Source organism: Rhinopithecus bieti, unplaced genomic scaffold (assembly GCF_001698545.2).
Source record: "Rhinopithecus bieti isolate Rb0 unplaced genomic scaffold, ASM169854v2 scaffold_17826, whole genome shotgun sequence".
In the NCBI taxonomy this organism is placed as follows: Eukaryota; Metazoa; Chordata; class Mammalia; order Primates; family Cercopithecidae; genus Rhinopithecus; species Rhinopithecus bieti.
In genome coordinates, this window is record NW_016809016.1 from 1,047,886 (window position 1) to 1,071,092 (window position 23,207).

The window sequence follows — 23,207 nt, forward strand, 5'->3', positions numbered from 1 at the left end:
GTGATAGGTTTGGTTCTATCCCATTTAAAACACATTTTAGGATTGGTTAGAACAGACTATTAGTACGTTCTCAGTACTTTACTGACAAACTGTCTCCAATCTGTTCTCCTGTTAACCAATGGACATTCTTACTGATTCATGTCTTAGTCCAGGCATTCACAACCTTCTCTCACAATTTATTCCTCATTCATCACTGTTAACTTTTTGATTTGTACAAAATTAACTTTATTGAAGTATAATTATCATCCATTAAATTGTTTAAATATATACTTTAAATATATTTAAAGTATACAATTTGATACATTTTGACTTATGAATATACACACAAAACCATTACCACAGTCAAGACAGTGACAATATCCACCAGCACTGCCTCCCAAATTTTCTCATGTTTCTCTTTTTTTTTTGAGACAGAGTCTTGCTCTATTTGCCCAGGCAGGAGTACAAAGGTGCACTCTTAGCTCACTGCAACCTTTGTCTCCCAGGTTCAAGTGATGCTCCTGCCTCAGCCTCCGGAGGAGTTGGGATGACAGGTGTGTGCCACCACGCCCAGCTAATTTTTGTATCTTTAGTAGAGAAGGGGTTTCACCATGTTGGCCAGCTGGTCTCCTAACCCCAAATGATCTGCCTGCCTTGGCCTTCCAAAGTGCTGGGATTCCAGGCAGGAGCCACTGAGTCCAGTCTTGTGTCCCTTTCTTATCACCGCCCACTTCCTTCCACTCTTCTTGGTTTCCATGTCTCTACCTCCCAAGCCTTAGTCCTAAGGCAAACACTGATCTGCTTTCTGTCATTACAGATTTGTTTACATTTTCTAGAGGTTTATATGAATGTTAACATAAGTATGTACTCATTTTTTGGTCTGGCTTTTACTCAGCACAATTATTTTCATATCCATCCATATGTTAGCATCTATGAATACTTCATTCCTTTTTATTGCTGAGTATATCCACTGTATGGATACATCACAATCTGTTCATCTGTTTACCTGCTGATGGACATTTGGGTTGTTTCCAGTTTGTGGCTTTTATGAATAACGTTGCTGTGAACATTAGTACACACATCTTTATGTGAACGTGTTTTGTTTTTAAAACAATGCTACAATGCATCTTGATTTATATAACTAAATATTTATCAATTATAATATTTATACATACCTCCTTATTTTTTATTATTTTCTCATCATAAATTTCTGTAAGTAGAATTGCTAGGTCAAAAAGTATATTTATTTAAAAGCGAAGGAGGCCAGGCATGGTGGCTCACACCTGTAATCCCAGCACTTTGGGAGGCCAAGGTGAGTGGATCACCTGAGGTCAGGAGTTCGACACCAACCTGATCAAGATGGCAAAACCCTGTCTCTACTGAAAATACAAAAATTAGCCAGTGTGGTGGTGTGTGCCTGTAGTCCCAGCTACTCAGGAGGCTGAGGCACTACAATCGCTAGAACCTGGGAGGCAGAGGTTGCAGTAAGCTGAGATTGTGCCATTGCACTCTGGCCTGGATGACAGAGCAAGACTGTCTGAAAAATAAACAAAGAAATAAATAGAAGTGAAGGAGGGATGGGTATATTGGAATAAGAAAATTATTTGAACTATATTTGCAACTTTTCTGATAGTCTGAAAACAGTTTAAAACAATAAGCAATTGAGTAGATAAATACACATGAAAGACAGAGTCTCTTTCCTTACAACTCTGCCAATACGTTTGGGTGGTATTGTCTTTTCATCCTTGATAACTGGATAGGTTTAAAAAAAAATGCAAAAAACACTGCTCATTATTTTAATTTGTACTGTTTTTTCTTCTCCTATGATACTTACTTTTTCCATCTTATTGATTTGTAAGCATTCTTTTAAGATGAAAAGGTCAATTAAAAATTAGTTTTTTTTCCACTGCAGCTGTATATAGCCCTCATCAGTTCACTAATAGTTTAGCACCTACCTTACATCTCTTTTGGGGTAAGGAATAGAAGAAAGAAAAACCCAAAGGGGTATCACTGTGTTCAAGACCCATCATTTTTAACACTGTTACCTCACACAGACGGATCAAGTGCTGAACTACAGATTCCTTTCTCTGCCGGAAATTTACAGTCTGCAGTTGATTTTCAGACAAAAAATCCCAAGCCTTCAGGATTGTTGTCAGTTCATTCATGGGGATTTTCAAGATGGTCCTCTTGATGAACTCAGCAACAGTCTCATCCATCTCTTTGGCGCTTTTACAAAACAAAAACAGCACAACAAAGTATTAACCAAATACAATACTGGTCTGTTTGTATTTACACATACACACACGTATGAAAAATAGAGACAGGGTCTCACTACATTGCCCAGGTTGGTCTTGAACTCTTAGGCTTAAGCAATCCACCCGCCTCAGCCTGCCAAAGTGCTGGGATTACAGGCATGAGCCACCGCGCCTGGCCATCAGCATAGTTAGCTGGGATTTTGATTTGTAGGTCAAACACCTAAATGTTTATACTTTTTCAGCTATTCTGCAGTGTTTTAGCATGAGCCTTTAATTATTTTCTCCTTAATGTATATTTAAATGTTTTAGAGTTTAAAAATTAGTGCTATCTCTCCTTTTCTGGCTAGAGTATTTTGATGTTTTGATAGCGATGATATATAAATCATTCATTCATTCACTGATTCATGTAACCCCTTACTGAGGACCTGTGCATGCCAGGCACTTTGCTAGGCACTGGGGATAGATATATCTTTGGCCAAAAAGACAAACATCTGTTCCAGTATGGTGCATCCATTCTCGTGGGGAGAGAGAAACAACAGAGGAATCACAAACTATGTTAAAAGTGAGGAGTGCTGGAGAAAATGGAATAATTTTGGCAGGCTGAGTTGAGGGTGGGAGTGCTGCAGAAAGTAGGCCTCATAGAGAATATGACTTTGGGGCAATCCTTGCAGGAGAAGGAGTCATGTGGTGGAAGAGCTTTCCAGGCAGAAGGAACAGCATGTGCAAAAGTCCCGAGGCAAGAGCTTGCTTGGGGCCTTCAAGGAACAGGGAAGGGTGGCCTCCAGTGAGGGGACAGCAGAGACAGGAAGGAGGCATAGAGAAGGAGGTGAGGTCAGTGATCATGGAGGGCCCTGAAAGGCACTGCAGGGATCACTGCTTTTTTCACTCTGCAAGGTGCTAAGCACAGGCAGGACATGCTCTTGTTTAGCTTTTCTGCCAGGATCAATCTGGCTACTGTACTGAGAACACAGTGTAAGGAGGCGAGGGCAGAGGTTGGAGGTTAGTGAGGCAGGGGAAGAAGTCAGCTTCTGGATACACTTTTAAGAGGGAACTCATGGGGTTTCTAGATGGATTACATGTGGGGTGTTAGATCAGGAAAAGAACCAAAGATGAAACCAAGGTTTTTACCAGGGAACTAACAGACAAAGTTACTATTAGCTGAGATGGTCAAGACTGCGACAGGGGCAGAAGAAAGCTAAGGAATTCTGGAAATCTGTTCTCAATCTGGTAATACTAAGATAAAGATGAGAGTCCAAAGGAGATACTGAATAAACAGTTGGATCTGTGAGTCCACAGGACATGCTAAGAGCTAGCGGTGCAGTGGATTGCTGTCTCTTAGTCCTTTAACGCACTGCCTGTGAACAAAGAGCTCTTTCCTCCCTCACTTCTGCCCATGCCTGAAGGTGAGATTCCTCAACTGTCTATAGGGTCCCCAGCCCCAAATCCAGTGTGGCTCCCTCATCAATAGGCAAGGGATATAATCTCCAGAGGAATGACCTAGCGGCTGAAGGAATAAGGAAGGAAGATTCTGAGCTCTTTTATTATTTTCCTCTGGGCAGAAGTTGTGAGCCAATGTTGACAGCTGATCTCACCTCTGCTACTTTATTTGGGGACACCGGTGAGCATCTCTCTGTCTCTTCAAATACAGAATAAAAAAGCAAACAAACGTGGTATTTATTTATTTTTCATTCGAGATAGAGTCTCACTGTGTCACCCAGGCTGGAGTGCAGTGGTGCGACCTCGGCTCACTGCAACCTCCCCCGCCTGGTTCAAGTGATTCTCCTGCCTCAGCCTCCCAAGTAGCTGGGACTACAGGCGTGCACCACCACACCTGGCTAATTTTTGTGTCTTTAGTAGAGACAGGGTTTCACCATGTTGCCCAGGCTGGTCTCAAACTCCTGACCTCAAGTGATCTGCCCGCCTCGGCTTCCCAAAGCGCTGGGATTACAGGTGTGAGCCAACGCGCGGTCTGCAAACATGATTTTTAAACAATGCAGGGTATCACCTGCGTACTTTAATGTCCCTTAACAGTGTATCTTCTAGGAAGGCACACACAGACCTTGGGTGTCTGTGTTTAAGACACAAGCCTGTAGTCTTATCTGTTTCCTGTACAACTTTGGGAATTCCAGGGACAAAGAAGTATCTTCCTACAAGAGTCCTGGCTGTGACTTACTTGTTGAAAACTGAAAAATTATCCTTGTCTGCTTCTGAAAAGAAATAGATAGTTGACTGTATTTTAAAAATATACTGAAAATGATAGTAAAACAAAGATAAAGAGGAAGGATTAGGAGCTGTTTAGAAAGAGAAAAACAACTGAATTAAGGCCGTAGGAACAGAATCAGGATCATGAAACAGGAGTCGGATTTGTTTCTTTGTGTAGTTACTGGACCATCTAAAGCCTTCACCATGGTCTACAAGGGCCCATGTTGCGTGGCCCCCGCTTCCCTCTCCTTGATTTTCTGAGCTCCAGCTACACTAGTCTCTTGTTAAATAATCTCTCTGGAGAAGGACCATTGTGCCTGCAGTTACAACTGCCTAGAAGGGTCTTCCTGCACACGTTCTCTCCAGTGACTTCTTGTCATTCAGGTGTTAGCTTAGATGGTTTCTCCTCAGACTTATCCTGACCACCCAACCAAAAGTTACTTCCCCAGTCTCCACTGCTAATTTTTTTTTTTCCTTTTTTTTAGATGCAGTCTTGCTTGGTCGCCTACACTGGAGTGCAGTGGCGTGATTTCTGCTCACTGCAGCCTCTGCTTCACAGGTTCAAATGATTCTCCTGCCTCAGCCTCCTGAGTATCTGGGATTACAGGTGTGCACCATGACACCCAACTAATTTTTCTATTTTTAGTAAAGATGGGGTTTCACCATGTTGATCAGGCTGGTCTTGAACTCCCAATCTCAAGTGATCCTCCCGCCTCAGCCTCCCAAAGTGCTGGGAGTACAGGCGTGAGCCACTGCACCAGGCCATCCACTGCTAACTGTCTTTACGGAACTATCTGAAATTATCTTTTTAAATTTTCTTGCTTCTAAAATTGAGCTCCAGGGCAGGACGATGTTTTTATTCACAGCTATACTCCTAGACCGGAAAGGCATCACTATAGCCAAGAACAGTCTACTGAGTCCTTGATAAATACTTGTGGAATGAATGCCTGAGGAGACAACCTGGGCAAACTGGGATTCAACAGTCAGTGGAACTGGGATTCAACAGTCAGTGGAACATCAAATCAACACCTCTCCCATTAAGAACAAGGGTGAGGGGCCAGGAGCGCGCCCGGCACCGTGCATCACTTGAGATCAGGCGTTCGAGACCACCCGGGCCAACATGGTGAAACTCCATCTCTACTAGAAATACAAAAATTAGCCGGATGTCATGACACACACCTGTAGTCCCAGCTACTCGGGAGGCTGAGATAGGAGAACCGCTTGAATCCGGGAGGAGGAGGTTGCAGTGAGCCAAGAACGCGCCACTGCCCTCCAGCATGGGCGACAGAGCAAAACTAGTCTCAAAAAAAAAAAAAAAAAAAAAAAAAAAAAAAAACACACACAGGCGAGGCGAGGCTGTTAAAATGGATTCCTGGACCCTATCAAATTAAACTGTGGGGAGGGCGCACAGAGGGATTGAGATTTAGCATCTTTTAAAGAGTACGTCAGATGATTAATTCCGGGTAAACTTTGCAGAACGCCAGTCTAAAGAAATTTGGTAGAGCGCACTCAATCTCACCAATTAAGATGGAAATCCCTTTAGTAAAAGTTTACCCCTGTGGCCATTTTTAAACTTTCCTTTTTTTGTTGTTTTTGAGACACAGTCTCGCTTTCTCGCCCAGGCTGGAGTGCAGTGGCGCTATCTCAGCTCACTGCAACCTCCGCCTCCCGGGTTCACGCGCTTCTCCTGCCTCAGCCTCCCAAATAGCTGGTATTGCAGGCACCTGATACCACGTCCGGCTAATTTTTCTATTTCTAGTAGAGACGGGGTTTCACCATGTTGGCCAGGTTGGTCTCGAACTCCTGACCTCGTGATCCACTCGCCTCGGCCTCCCAAAGTGCTGGGATTACAGGCGTAAACTACCGCGCCCGGCCCCATTTTTAAACTTTCTTTGTACTTCCTAGCGTTTTAGTGCCTGGCATACGGTAGATACTCAAGGTCTGTGGAACGCATGATCAAAAAGATCCATTTTAAGTAACGTTCACGTAGCCACACACCTCTGCAGAGCTCCAACAGGCAGCGCGAGGAGCAACGCAAGAGGCTACACGGACGAAAAACGACGGACGCCGAGGTGACAGAAAAGCAAAACCCCAACTCTGGGCCAGGAAGCAACCCCAGGCTCGGAGAGCGTAGCCCCTGGTCACATGACCACACGGCCCGCCTCTGACGCAGTCGCGTGCCTACGTACGGCTCGACCCGCCCCACCGCGGGCGAGGTGACGTCACGTCCGGCACAGCGTCGCCGCCCCCTCACCTCGGCCCGAACCGTAGTTCCCCGCCCGGAGCCCGAGACCCAGCGCCAATCTTGACCTTCACAACGTGCGACAATTAAGAAAAAGCCGCTCCCCGAGGCCTGGCATCTGGCTTCCTCAAGGCCCCACACCCTCCCGGGCCCGATCCAATGCCGCCCGGGACTCTCTTACCGGCCCGCATCTCCTTCAGTCTCCCTCTTCAGCAGCTGTTCCCGCCCGCCGCGCCTTCAAAGCCACCAATTGCAGTTCCCGCCGCCTCCAAGCCCCGCCCAGCGGAGCGCAAGCAGCAGTCTTGGGCACAGGGGACTGCACGGGGGAGCGACTGAAGCGAAGGTCGCCGAGCCTCCGCGCCGCTGTTCTTAGAAGTGTACAGCCTTGCACCGGTAGTGGACTTACACATAGGCTCCGTTAGGGTCTGGCTTGTGTGCTCGGCTTGTGACTTAGACGCTGTCGTGCCTCAGTGGACTCACTGTGTCTCCCCCCCAGACGGACGGAAATGGGCCCGTCCAGGCCAGGCGGTGCATGCGCCTCGGGGCCCGCGGGCAGTGGGGGTGGGGAGCCCGGGCTCTCGGCTCCCCGGCAGACGGCCTTCGGGTCGGGCGTCTCCGTTGGTGACTGCCGCTTCAGTTCTCCCGGTGTGGCCGCGAGTCCGGTGAGTCTTGGGAGTCCGGGCCGTTGCGAGCGCTGTCCGTTGTTCCTCCTCAGGTCCCCTGACAGCGCGTCCCGCCGAGCCCCTTCCTGCCGCCAGTCGGCCCCAGGAGATGGGGACCCGGAAGAGCCGACTGCCGCAGGCCCATAGCCGGGCTGCTGCGCTGGGGAGGCTGCGGGTGAGATGGCTGGGCGCTAGCTGGAACGCGCTGGTGGCTGAGAGCGGCCTTGGGCGTCGCTCGGGGTTGGAATCCGCTCGCCACTCACTGGCTAGTGACCTTGGGCGCGCTCCTTTCCTCCCGGAGCTGGGGCTTCCTCGCCTGTAAAATGAGCCTTGAGGAATGGAGCCCTCAACACAGGGTTTGACACGACGAGCGCCCAATAAAGTGTTGTTGTTTATCTAGCAGTTGAGAATTTGCGGGTAGAAAACGGGCGCCGTTCAAGCACGTCTCAGCTGCAGTGCGCTGTGGCGGTCAGTACACTTTACTCTTTTTTCCCCTTTAGTACCTTTTTTTTTTTTTTCCTCCCGGGAGAGTAATACACTCACCTTTCTTTTCTTGGGTTTAAAGATCAGGCGTTTTATGTAGAGTCTTAAATAAATCAGTTTTGGAAGTCTTCATTGAAAACCTTAAAGGCATGGAAGTTTTCAATGGCAAAGAAATTGTGTTGTGATGCCATTCGTATCTCTTCTCCTGTATGTGCGTGCCTTTTGCACTTGTTTGGTTGATTTAAAATGAGTTTCTTTTTCATCCTTTTCCTGCTGCGTTGAGGCCTGAACTAGTCCATTTCTGACATTTAGCGAACATGGATTGGGAATTTACCACGTGCATTTGCAAGAATGCTCCCTCACGAGCCTGTGCGTTCCTTGAGATGTATGAACGAGTATTTGCCTCTGAAATTCACATGATTTTGGCAGAGTGCTCGGCACCTTGCAAGTCCTGGTAATGTTTATTCAGGGAAAGCTGCGAGGTCGCATTCACTGAGAAACTCTTTGGTGGAAGTCAGAGTAGTTAAGCCCTTCTCCCCAGGCCGCCCCCGGGGTCCGTCTCAGAAGCAGCCTGGCATGGGGTCTACAGTACTAGCGCCAGTCACGTTCTTGGTGGTATCGGTTCAGAATTGGTCCTGTGAGAAGTCGCTGTGATAAGTGGAAGTGGGCAGGGGAGGCAGTCCCTGACTGTCTGCTACCTCTGCTGCAGTATGGCTCATAGTTTGAAAAGTTGAAAATAATTGTTTAACTAATACCAGGGCCGACATGTAGGCTTTAAAAATGTTTAATGTTTATTTTATATGTTTTATTTTTTTTTTATTTTGAGACGGCGTCTGGCTCTGTCGCCCAGGCTGGAGTGCAATGGCGCGATATCGGCTCACTGCAACCCCCACCTCCCGGGTTCAAGTGATTCTGGTGCCTCAACCTCCCGAGTGGCTAGGGTTACAGGCCACGCCCGGCTAATTTTTGTATTTTTAGTAGAGACGGGGATTCACCATGTTGGCCAGGCTGGTCCTGACCTCAAGTGATCTGCCGACCTCGGCTTCCCAAAGTGCTGGGATTACAGGCGTGAGCCACGGCGCCCAGCCTAAAAAAATGTATTTTAGAAAGCGGAGTGTTTACAGTTTTTTTCTGGAGAACAGATTCTTCAGACCCTGAACAACAGACTTTTCTGGCCTTGTTTTTTGCATGTTTTGCAATAACATTAGAAATTACAACTGTAGTGTAAATTTCCTGTGCGGCCGCACAGTAGGAAAATCTTTCTAAAGAAAAGCCAACTGGCATTAAAATACAGGGTTCTTCCTTGTGATTATAGATTTGCTGAAGTGAGTTACTAGAATGCTTACCTGTTTTCTTTATACTAGAGTTAATACAGCGCTCGATTTATTTTCTAAAATTGTGCCACCTGGTGGTTGAAATCTGTCTTAGACTGCTCTTGAGGAAAATTGTACCTCAGAGTCGGTAGACTAAGGTTAAAGGAGTGAGTAAAATAAAGCTATAATTTTTTTATATCTTCACTGTACCCTACTGCTTCTACCCTCTCAGCTTACTCCCCAGGAAAAGTTAAAATTGCCCTTATGGGCCCCTTAGCTAGCTATCAAACTACATTTGACAGCTGAAAATGTTAAGGGATTTCAGTGGACTGTTTGGTATTGTGTGCATACACACAGTGGATGGGGCTGGATTGAGGAGGGAGGTAGTGAAATAGTGACAAATTTACCCTTTTGATGTTTTCTCAAATGCCAGTGTAAAGATGAGACTGACAAACTCTTTGGTGGAAGTCAGAGTAGTTAAGCCTTTCTCCCCAGGCAGCCCCTGGGGTCGCTCCCAGGAGCAGCCTGGCATGGGGTCTGCACTGGAATTAAATATTACTCTATTCAAATAATAACAGTTTGAATGGAATTTATCCCTCTCTATTTCACTGGAAACATCCCAGAACGAGGTCTTGTGTTCCTTTCACTCTCGTTTCCATCATGGTGATGTTCGTAATTATTATTTTTTGAGATGGAGTCTCACTCTGTCGCCCAGGCTGGAGTGCAGTTGGTGCCATCTCGGCTCACTGCAACCTCTGCCTTCAGGGCTCAAGCGCTTCCCCTGCCTCAGCCTCCCAAGTAGCTGGGATTACAGGCCCCCACCACCACACCCAGCAAATTTTTGTATTTTTAGTGGAGACTGGGTTTCACCATGTTGGCCAGGCTGATCTCGAACTCCTGCCCTCAAGTGATTTGGCCTCCCAGAGTTCTGAGATTACAGGCATGAGCCACTGCTTCCAGCTTCACATAAGTTATTTTAAACCCATGCCATCACTGAGATATAGGTCAAGAGCAAATTCCATTTTATGGAAGAGAGACTCAGGTCTCAGATTAGTAACCAAAATGACATAACTTATGAGTAGCTGACTAATGACAAATACAATACTCTTCTCTTTTTGTGTGTGTCTTGACAGACTCACTGTTTCCACACTTACAGAATAGTATTATGTTGGCTGCTTTGGAACTTGGGCCTAGAATGACTACCTGTTGAACTTGTAGTCAGTTAGAAGCTCTTTGGGAGTAGTTTTTTCCATTTGAATTTATTTCATTCACAAACTGCTGTGAAGGCATGTCTTTCCTATTTTGAACATGGATTAAAAATCTGTCATGGTTAGAGATTATGTTGGGTTGTAACTTTGCAGCTAACTGCTGTGTGACCTGGGGCTTAGTTTCTCTATGAAAATGTGGGCAGTGCATATTTTGACCTGTAAAAAGACAATTTCTCATGGTTCATCTGAATTTAAAAGGCTACCTGTTTCATAGGGTTGTTGCATTATAAGATTTGTGCTTAGGACGTGGCAAGTGTTCAACAAATTATTTTCTAAATTAATAATGATACCTTCTTATGAGTTTGAAGAAATTTTAAGAATAAGAGTATGGAATACATATTTAGCTTTTCTTCAGTTCGTAAAATGTATTTTGAGTTAAATTGTGTTACTAGAATAGTCTTTTAAAGGTGAGTACTGGAAGACATCAGCACTTAATTCTGTGTGTTCTGAGAGAACATTGCCATTGTTTTACAGTTGTACCTTATGTATTACACCCCAGAATACAGCAGTACATCTGTGTATGCACCAATATTTAGGTAAAGCCAAGTGACACAAAGTGGATGGAAGGGAGCATAGGTGACGGGTATATAGAAGGCAGGGGAAGGAAGAGCCTATCCAGCTAAAAATATGTGGTAGAAGAAAAAAAGGAGTGACAGGGAAAGCAAGGAATCTGTTGGATAAGGGATAAGGTGAGTGTTTAGAGCTTTAGGTTAAGTAGTACTTTCTTACCAAGAATAGGAAAAGGAAATGAAATTAAACCATTTTATTCTTTGATGTAGTCATCTAAGCTAAGAAAGCAGAAGGGCCTCATAAATATATACAATTATTATTTGTCAATTAAAAGTAAAACTAAATAATGAGAATTAGAAGGGAAGACGTTTTATTGGTACACCACCCAGATCGACAATAGCATACATATTTGAGGTAAACTAGTTATAGAGGGAGGAAAATATATACCATTTTATGTACTTGGGCTTATATACATCTTTGCGTCTATTAATATTATCTCAGTCAGTGTCTTCTCAGGTGTTTGTCAATTAAGTCATTTCGGTACATCATAAGCTTGTTTCTGAGTTGTAAAGGCACACATTTGAGTGCCGGTTGATAGAAAAGTGCAAAAATATTTTGTCAAATACATTTAGAAAATGAGTGGTGCCATCTTGGCTCACTGCAACCTTGCCTCCCAGGTTCAAGCGATTCTCCTGCCTCAGCCTCTCAAGTAGCTGGGATTATAGGCGCCCGCCACCACGCCGGGCTAATTTTTTAAATTTTTAGCAGAGATGGGGTTTCGGCATGTTGGCCTGGTTAGTCTTGAACTCCTGACCTCAGGTGATCCACCTGCCTCAGCCTCCCAAAGTGCTGAGATTACGGGTGTGAGCCACCACGCCTGGCCTATACCAGTGTATGTTTTCTTTAGGAAAAAATAAGGCAGAAACCAGATAACTAACACTTCACATAAATGTAGGTGCATAATATTGGTATATTAGATGACTTAAATTGCTGAACTGTATGAAACTTAATTTTTCTAAGGCAAAAAATAGATGTCATTGGAAGGATCTTGGAGTCAGTGGCAGGCAAACAATTTGAACTTGGCTGCATTTTTTTCGTTGCAAATAAATACTTAGCTGGGTGCAGTGGCTTTATTTGTGGTCTTCAGCTGTGTGTGTTTAGTAGTTACTGAATAGAACAGGGACCTAGTACATTTTTATAAGTTGCAATTGAAATAGTAGCTATGCTGTAATCCTTTGGAATTATTTGTTCAGACAATTTTTTGTTTTTGTTGAGTGGCAGGTGGATGGACAGTTTGAATTTCTCACAATTTTTTTTTTTTTAACAGCTTGAGGTGTAATTTACCTACCATAAAATTTGTATGGTGAAATACACATAAAATTTACCATCTTAACCATTTAAATGCACAGTTCAGTGGTATCAAATACATTAATAATGTAGTGCAACCATCACCACCGTCTATCTTCATAATATTTTTTATCTTATAAAACTTTCTGCCCATTAAACAATAACTCCCCATTCTTCTCCTCCTGCCCTTCCACCTCCCTCTGGTAACCACCATTCCACTTTCTGTCTCTTTGATTTTGACTAGTTCAGGTGCCTCGTATAAGTGGAATGTTAAAATACTTGCCTTTTAAAAAATGTATAGTTTCAAACTTTTATTTCAGATTTTGGGGGTAAGTAATGTGCAGGTTTCTTACATGGGTGCATTGGGTGATGCTGAGGTTTGGGGTACAGTTGATCCCGTCATGCAGGTAAGTGAGCATAGTACCTAACAGTTTTTCAGCCCTTACCCTCCTTCCACCCTCTATTAGTCCCCAGTGTCTTTTGTTGCCATCTTTATGTTTGTGAGTATCCAGTGTTTAGCTCCCACTTATAAGTGAGAATATGCCATATTTGGCTTTCCGTTGCTGCATTAATTCACTTATGATAATGACCTCCAACTGCATCCATGTTGTTGCAAAGGACATGATTTCATTCTTTTTTATGGCTGTTTAGTATTCCATGGTGTATATGTATCACATTTTCTTTATCCAGTCCACTGCTGATAGACACTTAGGTTGGTTCCATGTCTTTGCTGTTGTGAATAGAACTATAAAGAACATATGAGTGCATGTTTCTCTTTTTGTAGAACGGTTATTTTCTTTTGGCTATATACCCAGTAATGGGATTGCTGGATCAAGTGGTAGGTGTTTTAAATTCTTTGAGAAATCTCCAGACTTCTTTCCACAGTGGGTGAACTAACTAATTGACATTCCCACAACAGTGTCTAAGCATTCTCTTTTCTCACAGCCTCCCCCAGCATCTGTTTTTTTGACTTTTAGTAATAGCCATTCTGACTGATGTGAGGTGGTATCTCATTATGGTTTTGATTTGCATTTCTCTGATGATTAGTGATGTTGAGCATTTTTTCATGTTTTTTGGCCACTTGTATGTCTTTTTGAGAAGTGGCTGTTCATGTCTTTTGCTCACTTTTTTTGGTTGTAGTTTATTTGTTTTGTTTTTTGAGATGGAGTCTCACTCTGTCGCCTAGGCAGGAGTGCAGTGGTGCCATCTTGGCTCACTGCAACCTCTGCCTCCCGGGTTCAAGCCATTCTCCTGCCTCAGCCTCCCAAATATCTGGGATATTTTTGTATCTTTAGTAGAGATGGGGTTTCACCATATTGGCCAGGCTGGTCTCAAACTCCTGACCTTGTGATCTGCCTGCCTCAGCCTCCCAAAGTGCTGGGATTACAGATGTGAGCCACCGCGCCCGGCCTTTTGCCCTCTTTTTAATGGGATTATTTATTTTTTGCTTGTTGAATTAATTTCCTTATAGATTCTGGATATTAGACCTTTGCTGGATACATAGTTTGTGAATATTTTCTCCCATTCTGTAGGTTATCTGTTTATTCTATTCATAGTTTCTTTTCCTGTTTTGAGATCTTTAATTAGGTTTCAGTTTTTCTTGTAATTGCTTTTGAGTGCTTAGTCCTAATTCTTTCCTAAGGCGAACGTCCAGAATGGTGTTTCCTGGGTTTTCTTCTAGGATTCTTATAGTTTGAGGCATTCTATGTAAATCTTTAATCTATCTGGAGTTAATTTTTATATATGATGAAAGGTAGGGGTGCACTTTTATTCTTCTGCATATAGCTAGCCAACTATCCCAGCACCATTTATTGAATGAGAAATCCTTTTGCCATTGCTTCTTTTTATTGACTTTATCAAAGATCAGAAGGTGTGTGACTTTATTTCTGGGCTGTTCTGTTCCATTGGTCCATGTGTGTGTTTTGTAGGAGAAGCATGCTGATTTGGTTATTGTAGCCTTAATCTGAAGTAGGGTAATGTGATACCTTTGGTTTTTGTTCTTTTTGCCTAGGATTCTTTTGGCTATTTGAGCCCCTTTTTGGTTCCATATGAATTTTAGGATAGCTTTTTCTGATTCTGTGAAAAAATGCCATTGGTAGTTTGATAGGAATAGTGTTGAATCTGTAGATTGCTTTGGGCAATATGACCATTTTATGATACTGATTTCCCCAATCCATGAGCACGGAATATTTTTCCATTTGTTTGTGTCATCTGTGATTTCTTTCAGCAGTGTTTTGTAGTTCTTCCTGTAGAAATCTTTAACCTCCTTGGTTAGATATATTCCTAGGTATTTTATTTTTTTGGTGGCAATTGAAAATGGGATTGCTTTCTTGATTTGGTTCTCAGGTTGAAAGTTATTAGTGTATAGACATGCTACTGATTTTTCCATGTTGATCTTGATCCTGAAACTACTCAAGTCATTTGGCAATCTTGAGGGTTTTCTGGGTATGGAATCATATCAGTGAAGAGAGACAGTTTGACTTCTTTTCTTATTTGGATGCCTTTTATTTCTCTTGGCTGATTGCTTTGGCTAGGACTTCAGTACTGTGTTGAATAGGAGTGGTGAAAGTGGGCATCCTGTTCCCTTGTTCCGGTCCTCAAGGGAAATGCTTCCATCTTTTGCCTGTTCAGTATGATTTTGGCTGTGAGTTTGTCATAGATGACTCTTATTATTTTGAGGTACACTCTTCAGTGCCTAGTTTGTTGAGGGTTTTTATCATGAAGGGATGTTGCATTTTATCAAAGGCTTTTCTCTTATTGAGATAATCGCGTGGTTTTTGTGTTTAATTCTGTTTGTGTGGTGAATCACATTTATTTTGCGTATGTTGAACCCTATATATATGTTTTTTGACTGGCTTATTTCACTCAGAATGTCCTCACGGTTCATCTATGTTGCAGCATGTGTCAGAATTTCCTTCCGTTTTAAGGCTGAATAGTATTCCATTGTATGTATATGCCACACTGTGCTGATCCCTTCGTCTGTTGGGCTCTTGGGTTGCTTCCATGTTTTAATTATTATGAATAATATGCTGTGAACATGGGTGTTCAAATATCTCTTCAAAATCCTGCATTTAATTCTTTTGAGAATATAGCCAGAAGTGGAATTGTTGGATCATATGGTAACTTCATTTTTAATTTTTTGAGGAACTGCTATACTGGTTTCCACAGTGACTATCCCAGTTTACGTGCCCGCCAACAGTGCACAAGAATTTCAGTTTCTCCACGTCTTCTTTAGCATTTGTTACTTTCTGGGTTTTTTCAGCATTAGCCATCCTAATGGATGTGAGTTGGTTCCTGTTTTCTATTTGGAGCTTTTAAAAATTTTAAAAAATTTTAAAAAAAAATTTATTTCTTTTGGTAATCATTTCTGAGTTAGAAAGAATAGGTTAAGCCCAGGTGGGGGCACTGTAGCTCATGCCTATCCCAACACTTTGGGAGGCTGAGGATCACTTGAGGAGAGGAGTTTGGAACCAGCCTGGGCAACATAGCAAGACCTCTGAGATACCAAAAAAAAAAAAAAAAAAAAAAAAGAAACAGCTGCCCATAATGTTTTTCCCTTGACCTGCCTGCCCCTAAAATTTTCCCCCCCCCACTTTGTAATGAACCAGTCTAAGCTAAGTTCAGAGAATTTCAGCTTCATGTTTCAGTAGAATAATTAGTTTTATGGCTATATTTGTTAAATTTTGAAATTTTTTTTTCACAACTTCTGGTGTCATTTCATTGTTTAGTTTTTTTTTCAGCCAGCTATTAAGAAAAAAGCAATCTATATTCACACTAATATGAGACTAATGACCCCTTAACCCTCAGAATAATACACATTTTAAAATAATAAGCCAACTCTCTTAACAAATCTGAACAAAATAAGTTGTTAATTTCGGGAATGTGGCAAAAATATTTGAAGTCACGCTTATTAATATAAGCAAGCTATTTCTGCTTTAGCACTTATTTCTGGGATTGGGTCTCTTGAGGCTTCCCGCTTTTCTCCTGAACCTGCAGGTTCTCTAAACACTACTGATAACTTGCTGAATATGTTAAATCATTGAATTTAGAAAGCTTTGGCTCAAGTTTAATAATTTGCCTGAGGTCACACAACTGGTTAATGGTTAACATACTTCTCTGATAAAGGTCACTGAAGGTTCTTACTGAAGATACTTTTAGGTGGCATAACAAATGTATTTATGCATATTCAAGACACTCTTGTATCCACAGGTTGCACTGCTGTGATCCATCATCATCTCCTAAAGATGCATCCTGACTTATCTCCACACTTGCACACTGAAGAATGCAACGTCTTGATTAACTTGCTTAAGGAATGTCACAAAAATGTAAGAGTTCAGAAAAACGACTGTACAGCCAAAATGAAACTTAGGTATAATACACTGATGTAAAATGTTATCTCTGTTAATAGAAGGAAATGATAATGTCTTAGTAAGGAGTCTGAGTTTAGTCAAGATAAGCAGTTGATATGTGTGATTTTTTTTTTTTTTTTTAACACAACCTACCTGCTTTTATGATTAGTAAAAATCAAACATGGTAGTTTGTTAGGTAATGTCTGAACTGGTATGTAACAGTTGGAATCCATGTTCTTACAATAAAATGCTTTCTCTTTCCTAATTATAGGGCACTAGAACAATTATATTCAGTGCTGACTCTTCTGATTACAATGGAATTGTTCTAAGAGTATCTGCTCTTTGATGGCTACCATTCTGTTTAATGGTAATAGAAATGTGTTACATAATTAGACATTAACTGGATTTATGATTGGCTTAATCTGATGTGTTTAGTTGTTAGTGGAGTGGAAGTAAAATTACATGGTTAAAACCAAAATAGAAAAGGAGCCCATCCATATTTGGAATGCATTAAATCAAGCTGATATTTTTATAGCTGTTGAATATTTAGCTTTTCCCTATATGTTTGATATATGACACCATTGTTACAAGAAGCATTTGTTTTTTCTTTAGCTTTGCATGATGCATAGTTTTTCTCATGATATCCATAAACTGTAGATATATCAAATTATAATAATAGTAAGTATCACTTAAATGAGTAAAATTTATAGACCAAAAGTAAGGTGGTAAGTAGTACTTATAAAATGTGAAGTCAGATATTTTTACTGGTTCAAAGAATGTTGTTGATGACAATATTTTTTGGGCTATTTTCACTATACATATAGATCAAAATGAGCCAGACTACATAAGTAAAACATAAAGTTTCGATTTTAAAGTAAAACTATATAAAATGTTCACTTTTAAAGAACAAGAACTAATTATTTGTGTTAAAGTAGAATATTTCAATTTGTTTATGGTCAGTTACAGTCAGAGACAGAAAAGGAGAGGGTTCTCGCAACAGAGGCACAGTGGAGAGAAAGAGACTCTGTGGAATAACATTTCAGTTTTGTTATTGAGAATTTTGCCAGTATAGCCCTTTAGATGTATGTTGTGCTTTTTGTAATACTAGACATAAATAAGGATATTATCTCTTCATATTTATTTCCTAGGTTAATCAAATTAAGGGCCAGAGTTTTTCAATCCTTGCTTTTAAATAGTCTTTGTTTTATGTTTATATTTGTATGTTGCTTTTTGATCCATGACTATTTTAAATTGAAATCTATTTAAACATTGTTGTGTTTTTTTTTTTATTTCAAATGGATTTCTTCTTGAATCACTGGAACTAAAGATGGATTTAAAATAATTAACTTTATTGAGGTATAATTTACATGTAAGGAAATGCATCTATTTTAAGTGTACAGTTTGATGAGTTTTGTCAAATATAGACACCCATGCAGCCACTATCACTGTCAAGATCTAAAACATTTCTATCAGAGTTTCCTGTGCCCCTTTGCAGTGAGTCCCCAACCCTTACCTCTTGCCCAGGTAACCACTGATCTATTTTTGTTGATACAGATGAATTTTGCAGTTCTAGAATTTGTTAGAAATGTACACTGCATTGTATATTCTTTTTTATTTTTTGAGATGGAGCTTCACTCTGTCACCCAAGCTGGAGTGCCGTGGTACAATCTTGGGTCACTGCCACCTCCGCCTCCCGGGTCCAAGTGTTTCTCCTGCCTCAACTTGCCTAGTAGCTGGGATTACAGGTGTGTGCCACCACACCTGGCTACTTTTTTTTAATCTTTAGTAGAGACAGGTTTCACCATATTGGGCAGTCTAGTCTCAAACTTCTGACCTCAGATGATCCTCCCACCTTGGCCTCCCAAAGTGCTGGGATTACAAGCTTAAGCCACTGCACCCGGCCTATATTGTATATTCCTATATTTTGAACCATGATATGTTTTTGAGGTTCATACATGCTGTTGCACATGTCATTAGTTCATTTATTTTTATTTCTGAGTAGTATTTCATTGTATGGATATGCCACAGTTTATTTACCTATTGATGGACATTAGGCAAATAAACAGTTTGCAGCTGTGCTGTTTTGGATAAAGCTGCTATGAACATTCATGCACAAGTTGTTTATTTTTGAGTCAGAGCCTTGCTCTGTTGCCCAGGCTGGAGTGCAGGGGCATAATCTTGGCTCACTACAACCTCTGTCTCCTGGGTTCAAGCAATTCTCCTGCCTCAGCCTCCCTAGGAGCTGGGATTACAGGCGTGTGTCACCATGCCTGGCTCATTTTTGTATATTTAGTAGAGATGGGGTTTCATTATGGTGGTCAGGCTGGTCTCAAACTCCTGATCTCAGGTGATCCACCTGCCATGGCCCCCCAAAGTGCTGGGATTATAGGCATGAGCCACCGTGCCCAGCCATCATGTGCAAGTCTTTGTGTGGACCTCTTTTTATTTTTCTTGGGTAAATACCTAGGAATGGAATGACTAGGTCATGTGGTAAGTGTATATTTACCTTCATAAAAGGCCACCAAACTGTTTTCCATTTTATACTACTTTACATTCCTGCCACTCTCTATCACCAGCACTTAATATTGTAAACTTTTTAACTTTAGCCATTGTGTGGATATGTAGTAGTATCTCCTTTTGGTTTTAAATTGTATTTCCCTGATGACTAATGATTTTAATGTGCTTTTCATGTGCTTGTTTGGCCATTCATATAAAATTTTTTGCCTATATTTTAAAATATGACTGAGTTATAAGCATTCTCTTTATCATTTGGCATACAAGTACTTTGATAAGTGTATTGTGAATATTTTCTCTGTGGCTTTTTTTTTTTTTTTTTACTTCCTTTAGGATGTGTTTTTTCAAAGAGTATCTTGTACATTTGATGAAGTCTTTTTTTTCTTTCATGGTTTGTGCTTTTTGTGTCTGTGTATTCTGTGGTCACAAAGATACTCTTGTGTTTTCTTTTACTTCTATAGTATTAGCTTTACATTTAGGTCTATGATTCATTTAAAGTTAATTTCATTTTTTTCCTTTGATATTTGTGTATTCTTATCTGATATTTCAAGTTAATTTTTGCGTATGGTATGAGGTGTGAGTTGAAGTTGATTTTCTTTGCCTGTGGGTAGCCAGTTGTCTCAACACCATATGTTGAAGAGACTGTTCTATCCCTGCTGATTTACCATGGTCCCTTTGTCAAAAACCAATTGACCATATGTGAGTGAGTCTATTTCTGGGCTCTCTAGTCTGTTTCACTGATTTATATGTCTATTCTTAACACCAGTACCATGCTGTCTTAATTACTGTTGCCTTGTAGTAAGTCTCAGTCATATAGTATAAATCCTCCAATTTTGTTCTTTTTCTAAGTTGTTTTGGCTATTCTAAGTACTTTCATTTCCATATTAATTTTAGAATCAGCTTGTCAATTTCTACAAACAACATATTTACTGGTTTTTGTTTGAGGCTGAACATTGTTAATGACTTGGATTTTATCTTTTGTATCAGCAGGCAGTTCGTGTTTTATGTATTTTAGGGCATGGCTGGCATAGCCTTTACTCTAGAGTTAGTTTAGCCTAATTACTAAAATAGGATTCTTTGCTGATTGACTTGAGTGTTCAATGAGATCTCTACTTTGGCTTATAAGGACTCCATTGACTCCCAGCCCTGTGTGAGCTCTGCGTTTTTCAGCTTGTAGCTGCTGTAATTGTTCTTCGTAGTGATTGTGGCATTGTGAAAGTTCACCCAACACATATGTAGTGAATACTCAGTCAGTGACTTAAGGCAGCTCCATGTAGATGTCTGGTGTTCTTTTGCTGCTTATCTCTACCTCACAAATTCCAGCTGCCCCAACCTGCCCGAACTCTGATGTTTGCCTCCTCCACTCGGTGAAACCACAATTGTCTTCTTGAGTTCTTTTCTCTGCTGCATGGTTTGGAAATTGTCTGTAGGTAGAAAACTAGGTGAACGTAGTGTTCACTTGGTTTTGTTTCTTTTTTTCAGGTGTCACGACACTCCTGTAGTCTGTTGTCCCAATATCTGAAAATAGTTGTTTTGTATATTCAGTTTATTCTTTCATGGCTAGAAGCAGAAGTCTGGAAGATAGATTTTTAAGTAAATAGCATGGGGACAATTATATAGCTGTTTGGAAAAAGTTAAAATACCATACATATGAATCAACTTCATCATCTTCTAATGGGGCAGATATCTAAGTGTCAAAAATGAAACCATACAAATACTAAGAAAACCTGGATAAATTCTTATATAACCTAGGTGTGGGGAAAGTGTGCCTAAGTAAGGACCCTGAATTCCAGAGGTAATAAAATCAAAGATTGATAAAGGATCGTTTGAGGCCTGGAGTTCCAGACCAGTTTGGGCAACATAGCAAGACCCTGCCTCTACAAAAAATAAAAATAAAATTGCCTGGGCATGGCACATGCCTGTAGTCCTAGCTACTTGGAAGGCTGAGGCAGCAGGATCACTTACCCCGTTGTTTGAGGCTGCAGTACAATACATCAGCCTGTGTGACAGAGTGAGACCCTGTCTTTACAAAAAAAAAAGGGAGGGGGGGGGAGTAAGAGGCCAAAACTCAGAAAAATGAGCAAAAGCATGAGAGAGAATTTACAAAAAGAGAAAAGATGGCCTTTAAACATGAAAAGATGTTCAACCTCAATAATTAGAGAAATACAAATCCAATATACTTAACATACTATTCCTTATCTGCAGGGAAGCAAAATTAAACAGTGTGACAGGGCGTTCTGTTGACAAGGCTGTATACCCTCATACATTTCTGATGGGACTGCCAATTGTTATAATCTTTATAGAGAGGAATTTGCTGCCGTGTAGCAAAACTGCAGTATATTTGATTTTTAATCCATCAGTCCCACTTCTAGGAATTTATCTTAAAAGTATGATGCTAACAGTATGAAAAAATGTATGCACAAAGTTACTTACTGCAATGTTGTTTGCAGTTGGAAAATGTTGGGAACACCGTTTCCCAACAAAGTAGTTGAACAGCCTATGGTACATCCACACAATGGAACACTATACAGCTGTTTTGTAATTTTTATTTTTAAATAGACTTCATTTTTTTAAGAACAGTTTTAGATTTACAGACAAAACTGTGAATGTAGTACAGGGAGTTCCCATATACCTCACATCTAGTGTCCCTTATTATTAACATCTTACATTGATAAGGTGTTTGTTACAGTTAATAACCAATATCGATACAATCGTTATTTAAAGTCCATGCTTACTCAGATTGCTACAGGTTAGTGTTTACCTAATGTCTTTTCTCTGTTACAGGATTCCATCCAGGATGCATATTACACTTAGTTCTTGTGACTCTTTAGGCTCCTGTTATTTGTGACATTTTCTTTGTTTTTGATGACCCGAAAAGGTTTGAGGCGTAATGGTCAGGTATTTGGTAGAATGCTTCTCTGTTTGAATTTGTCTTGTTTTCCTCATGGTTGGACTGGGATCATGTGTTTTTGGAAGAAGACCACAGAGGTAAAGTGTATTTTCATCAAGGCTACATACTACAACATACTTTATCACTGTTGTTGTTGACTTGCATCACCTGGCTGAGGTATGTGTTAGGTTTCTCTACGATTTTTTTTTTTAGGAGACAGGGTCCACTGTGTCTTCCATGCTGTAGTGTAGTGGTGTCATTTTGGCTCACTGCAGCTTCAGACTCCTGGGCCTAGGTGATCCTCTCATCTCAACCTCCCAAGTAGCTGGGACTACAGGGCATGTCACCATGCTCGAATAATTTTTTGTATTTGTATATTTGTAGAGACGGGTTTTTGCCATGTTGCCCAGGCTGGTCTTGAACTCCTGAGCTCAAGCAGTCTGTCTGTCTTAGCCTCCCAAAGTGCTGGTGTTACAGACATGAGCCACTGTGCGTGGCTAGGTTTTTCCACTTTGAAGTTACTCTTTTCTTCCCTTTTCATAACTCTTTGGAAGGAAACCACTGTGTGCAACCTACAGGTAAGGACTGGGAAGTTACCCTGTTCCTCCAAGGTGGTGGAGTGTCTACATAATCTTCTGGAATTCTATTCTAGAGAGTTACTTGTTCTCCCCCATTTATTTACTTATGTCAGTATGGACTCATGTATATTTACTTTATACCTTAGGTTATAATCCAGTATACTTTGTTTTGTTTTTCAAATTGTTCCAGCTTTGGCCCCTGAGAGTCTTTCAGTTGGCTTTTTTAAAAAACAGTGCAGCTGTTAAAAAAAAAAAAAAAAAAGGCCAGGCTTGGTGGCTCAGTTCTGTAATCCCAGCACTTTGGGAGTCTGAGGTGGGAGGATTGCTTGAGCCCAGGAGTTCAAGACCTACATGGGCAACATAGTGAGACCCCCTGTTTCTACAAAAAATTTTAAAAATTTGTGTCACTAGATGACACATGCCTGTAGTCCCAGCTCCTTAAGAGGCTGAGGTTGAGGTGGTGAGAGGTGACAACATGCTACCAGCCCTCGCTCTCGGCGCCGCCTTGGCGTCCACTCTGATGGCGCTTGAGGAGCCCTTCAGCCCACCACTGTACTGTGGGAGCCCCTCTCTGGGCTGCCTGAGGCTGGAGCCGGCTCCCTCTGCTTGTGGGGA

The 23,207-nt window shown here is 41.4% G+C and overlaps 2 protein-coding genes across 3 annotated transcripts in view; one reads left to right on the forward strand and one right to left on the reverse strand.

The window, feature by feature from the left end:
- CENPN (centromere protein N) overlaps window positions 1-6,973 on the reverse strand; it is a 28,252-nt gene extending 21,279 nt beyond the window's left edge. For both annotated transcript variants that reach the window (XM_017888216.1, XM_017888215.1), the window contains exons 1-2: window positions 6,860-6,973; window positions 2,025-2,205 (exon numbers count right to left, since the gene is read on the reverse strand). In XM_017888216.1, the coding sequence (XP_017743705.1) occupies window positions 2,025-2,195 (171 nt within the window). In that variant the 5' untranslated portion in view covers window positions 2,196-2,205; window positions 6,860-6,973. The remainder of the gene's footprint in view (window positions 1-2,024; window positions 2,206-6,859) is intronic.
- A 48-nt stretch (window positions 6,974-7,021) lies between these two features.
- Window positions 7,022-23,207, forward strand: part of CMC2 (C-X9-C motif containing 2) — a 33,356-nt gene continuing 17,170 nt past the window's right edge. The window contains 2 exon segments of the mRNA XM_017888217.1: window positions 7,022-7,340; window positions 16,471-16,586. Of these exon segments, the coding sequence (XP_017743706.1) occupies window positions 16,506-16,586 (81 nt within the window). The 5' untranslated portion in view covers window positions 7,022-7,340; window positions 16,471-16,505.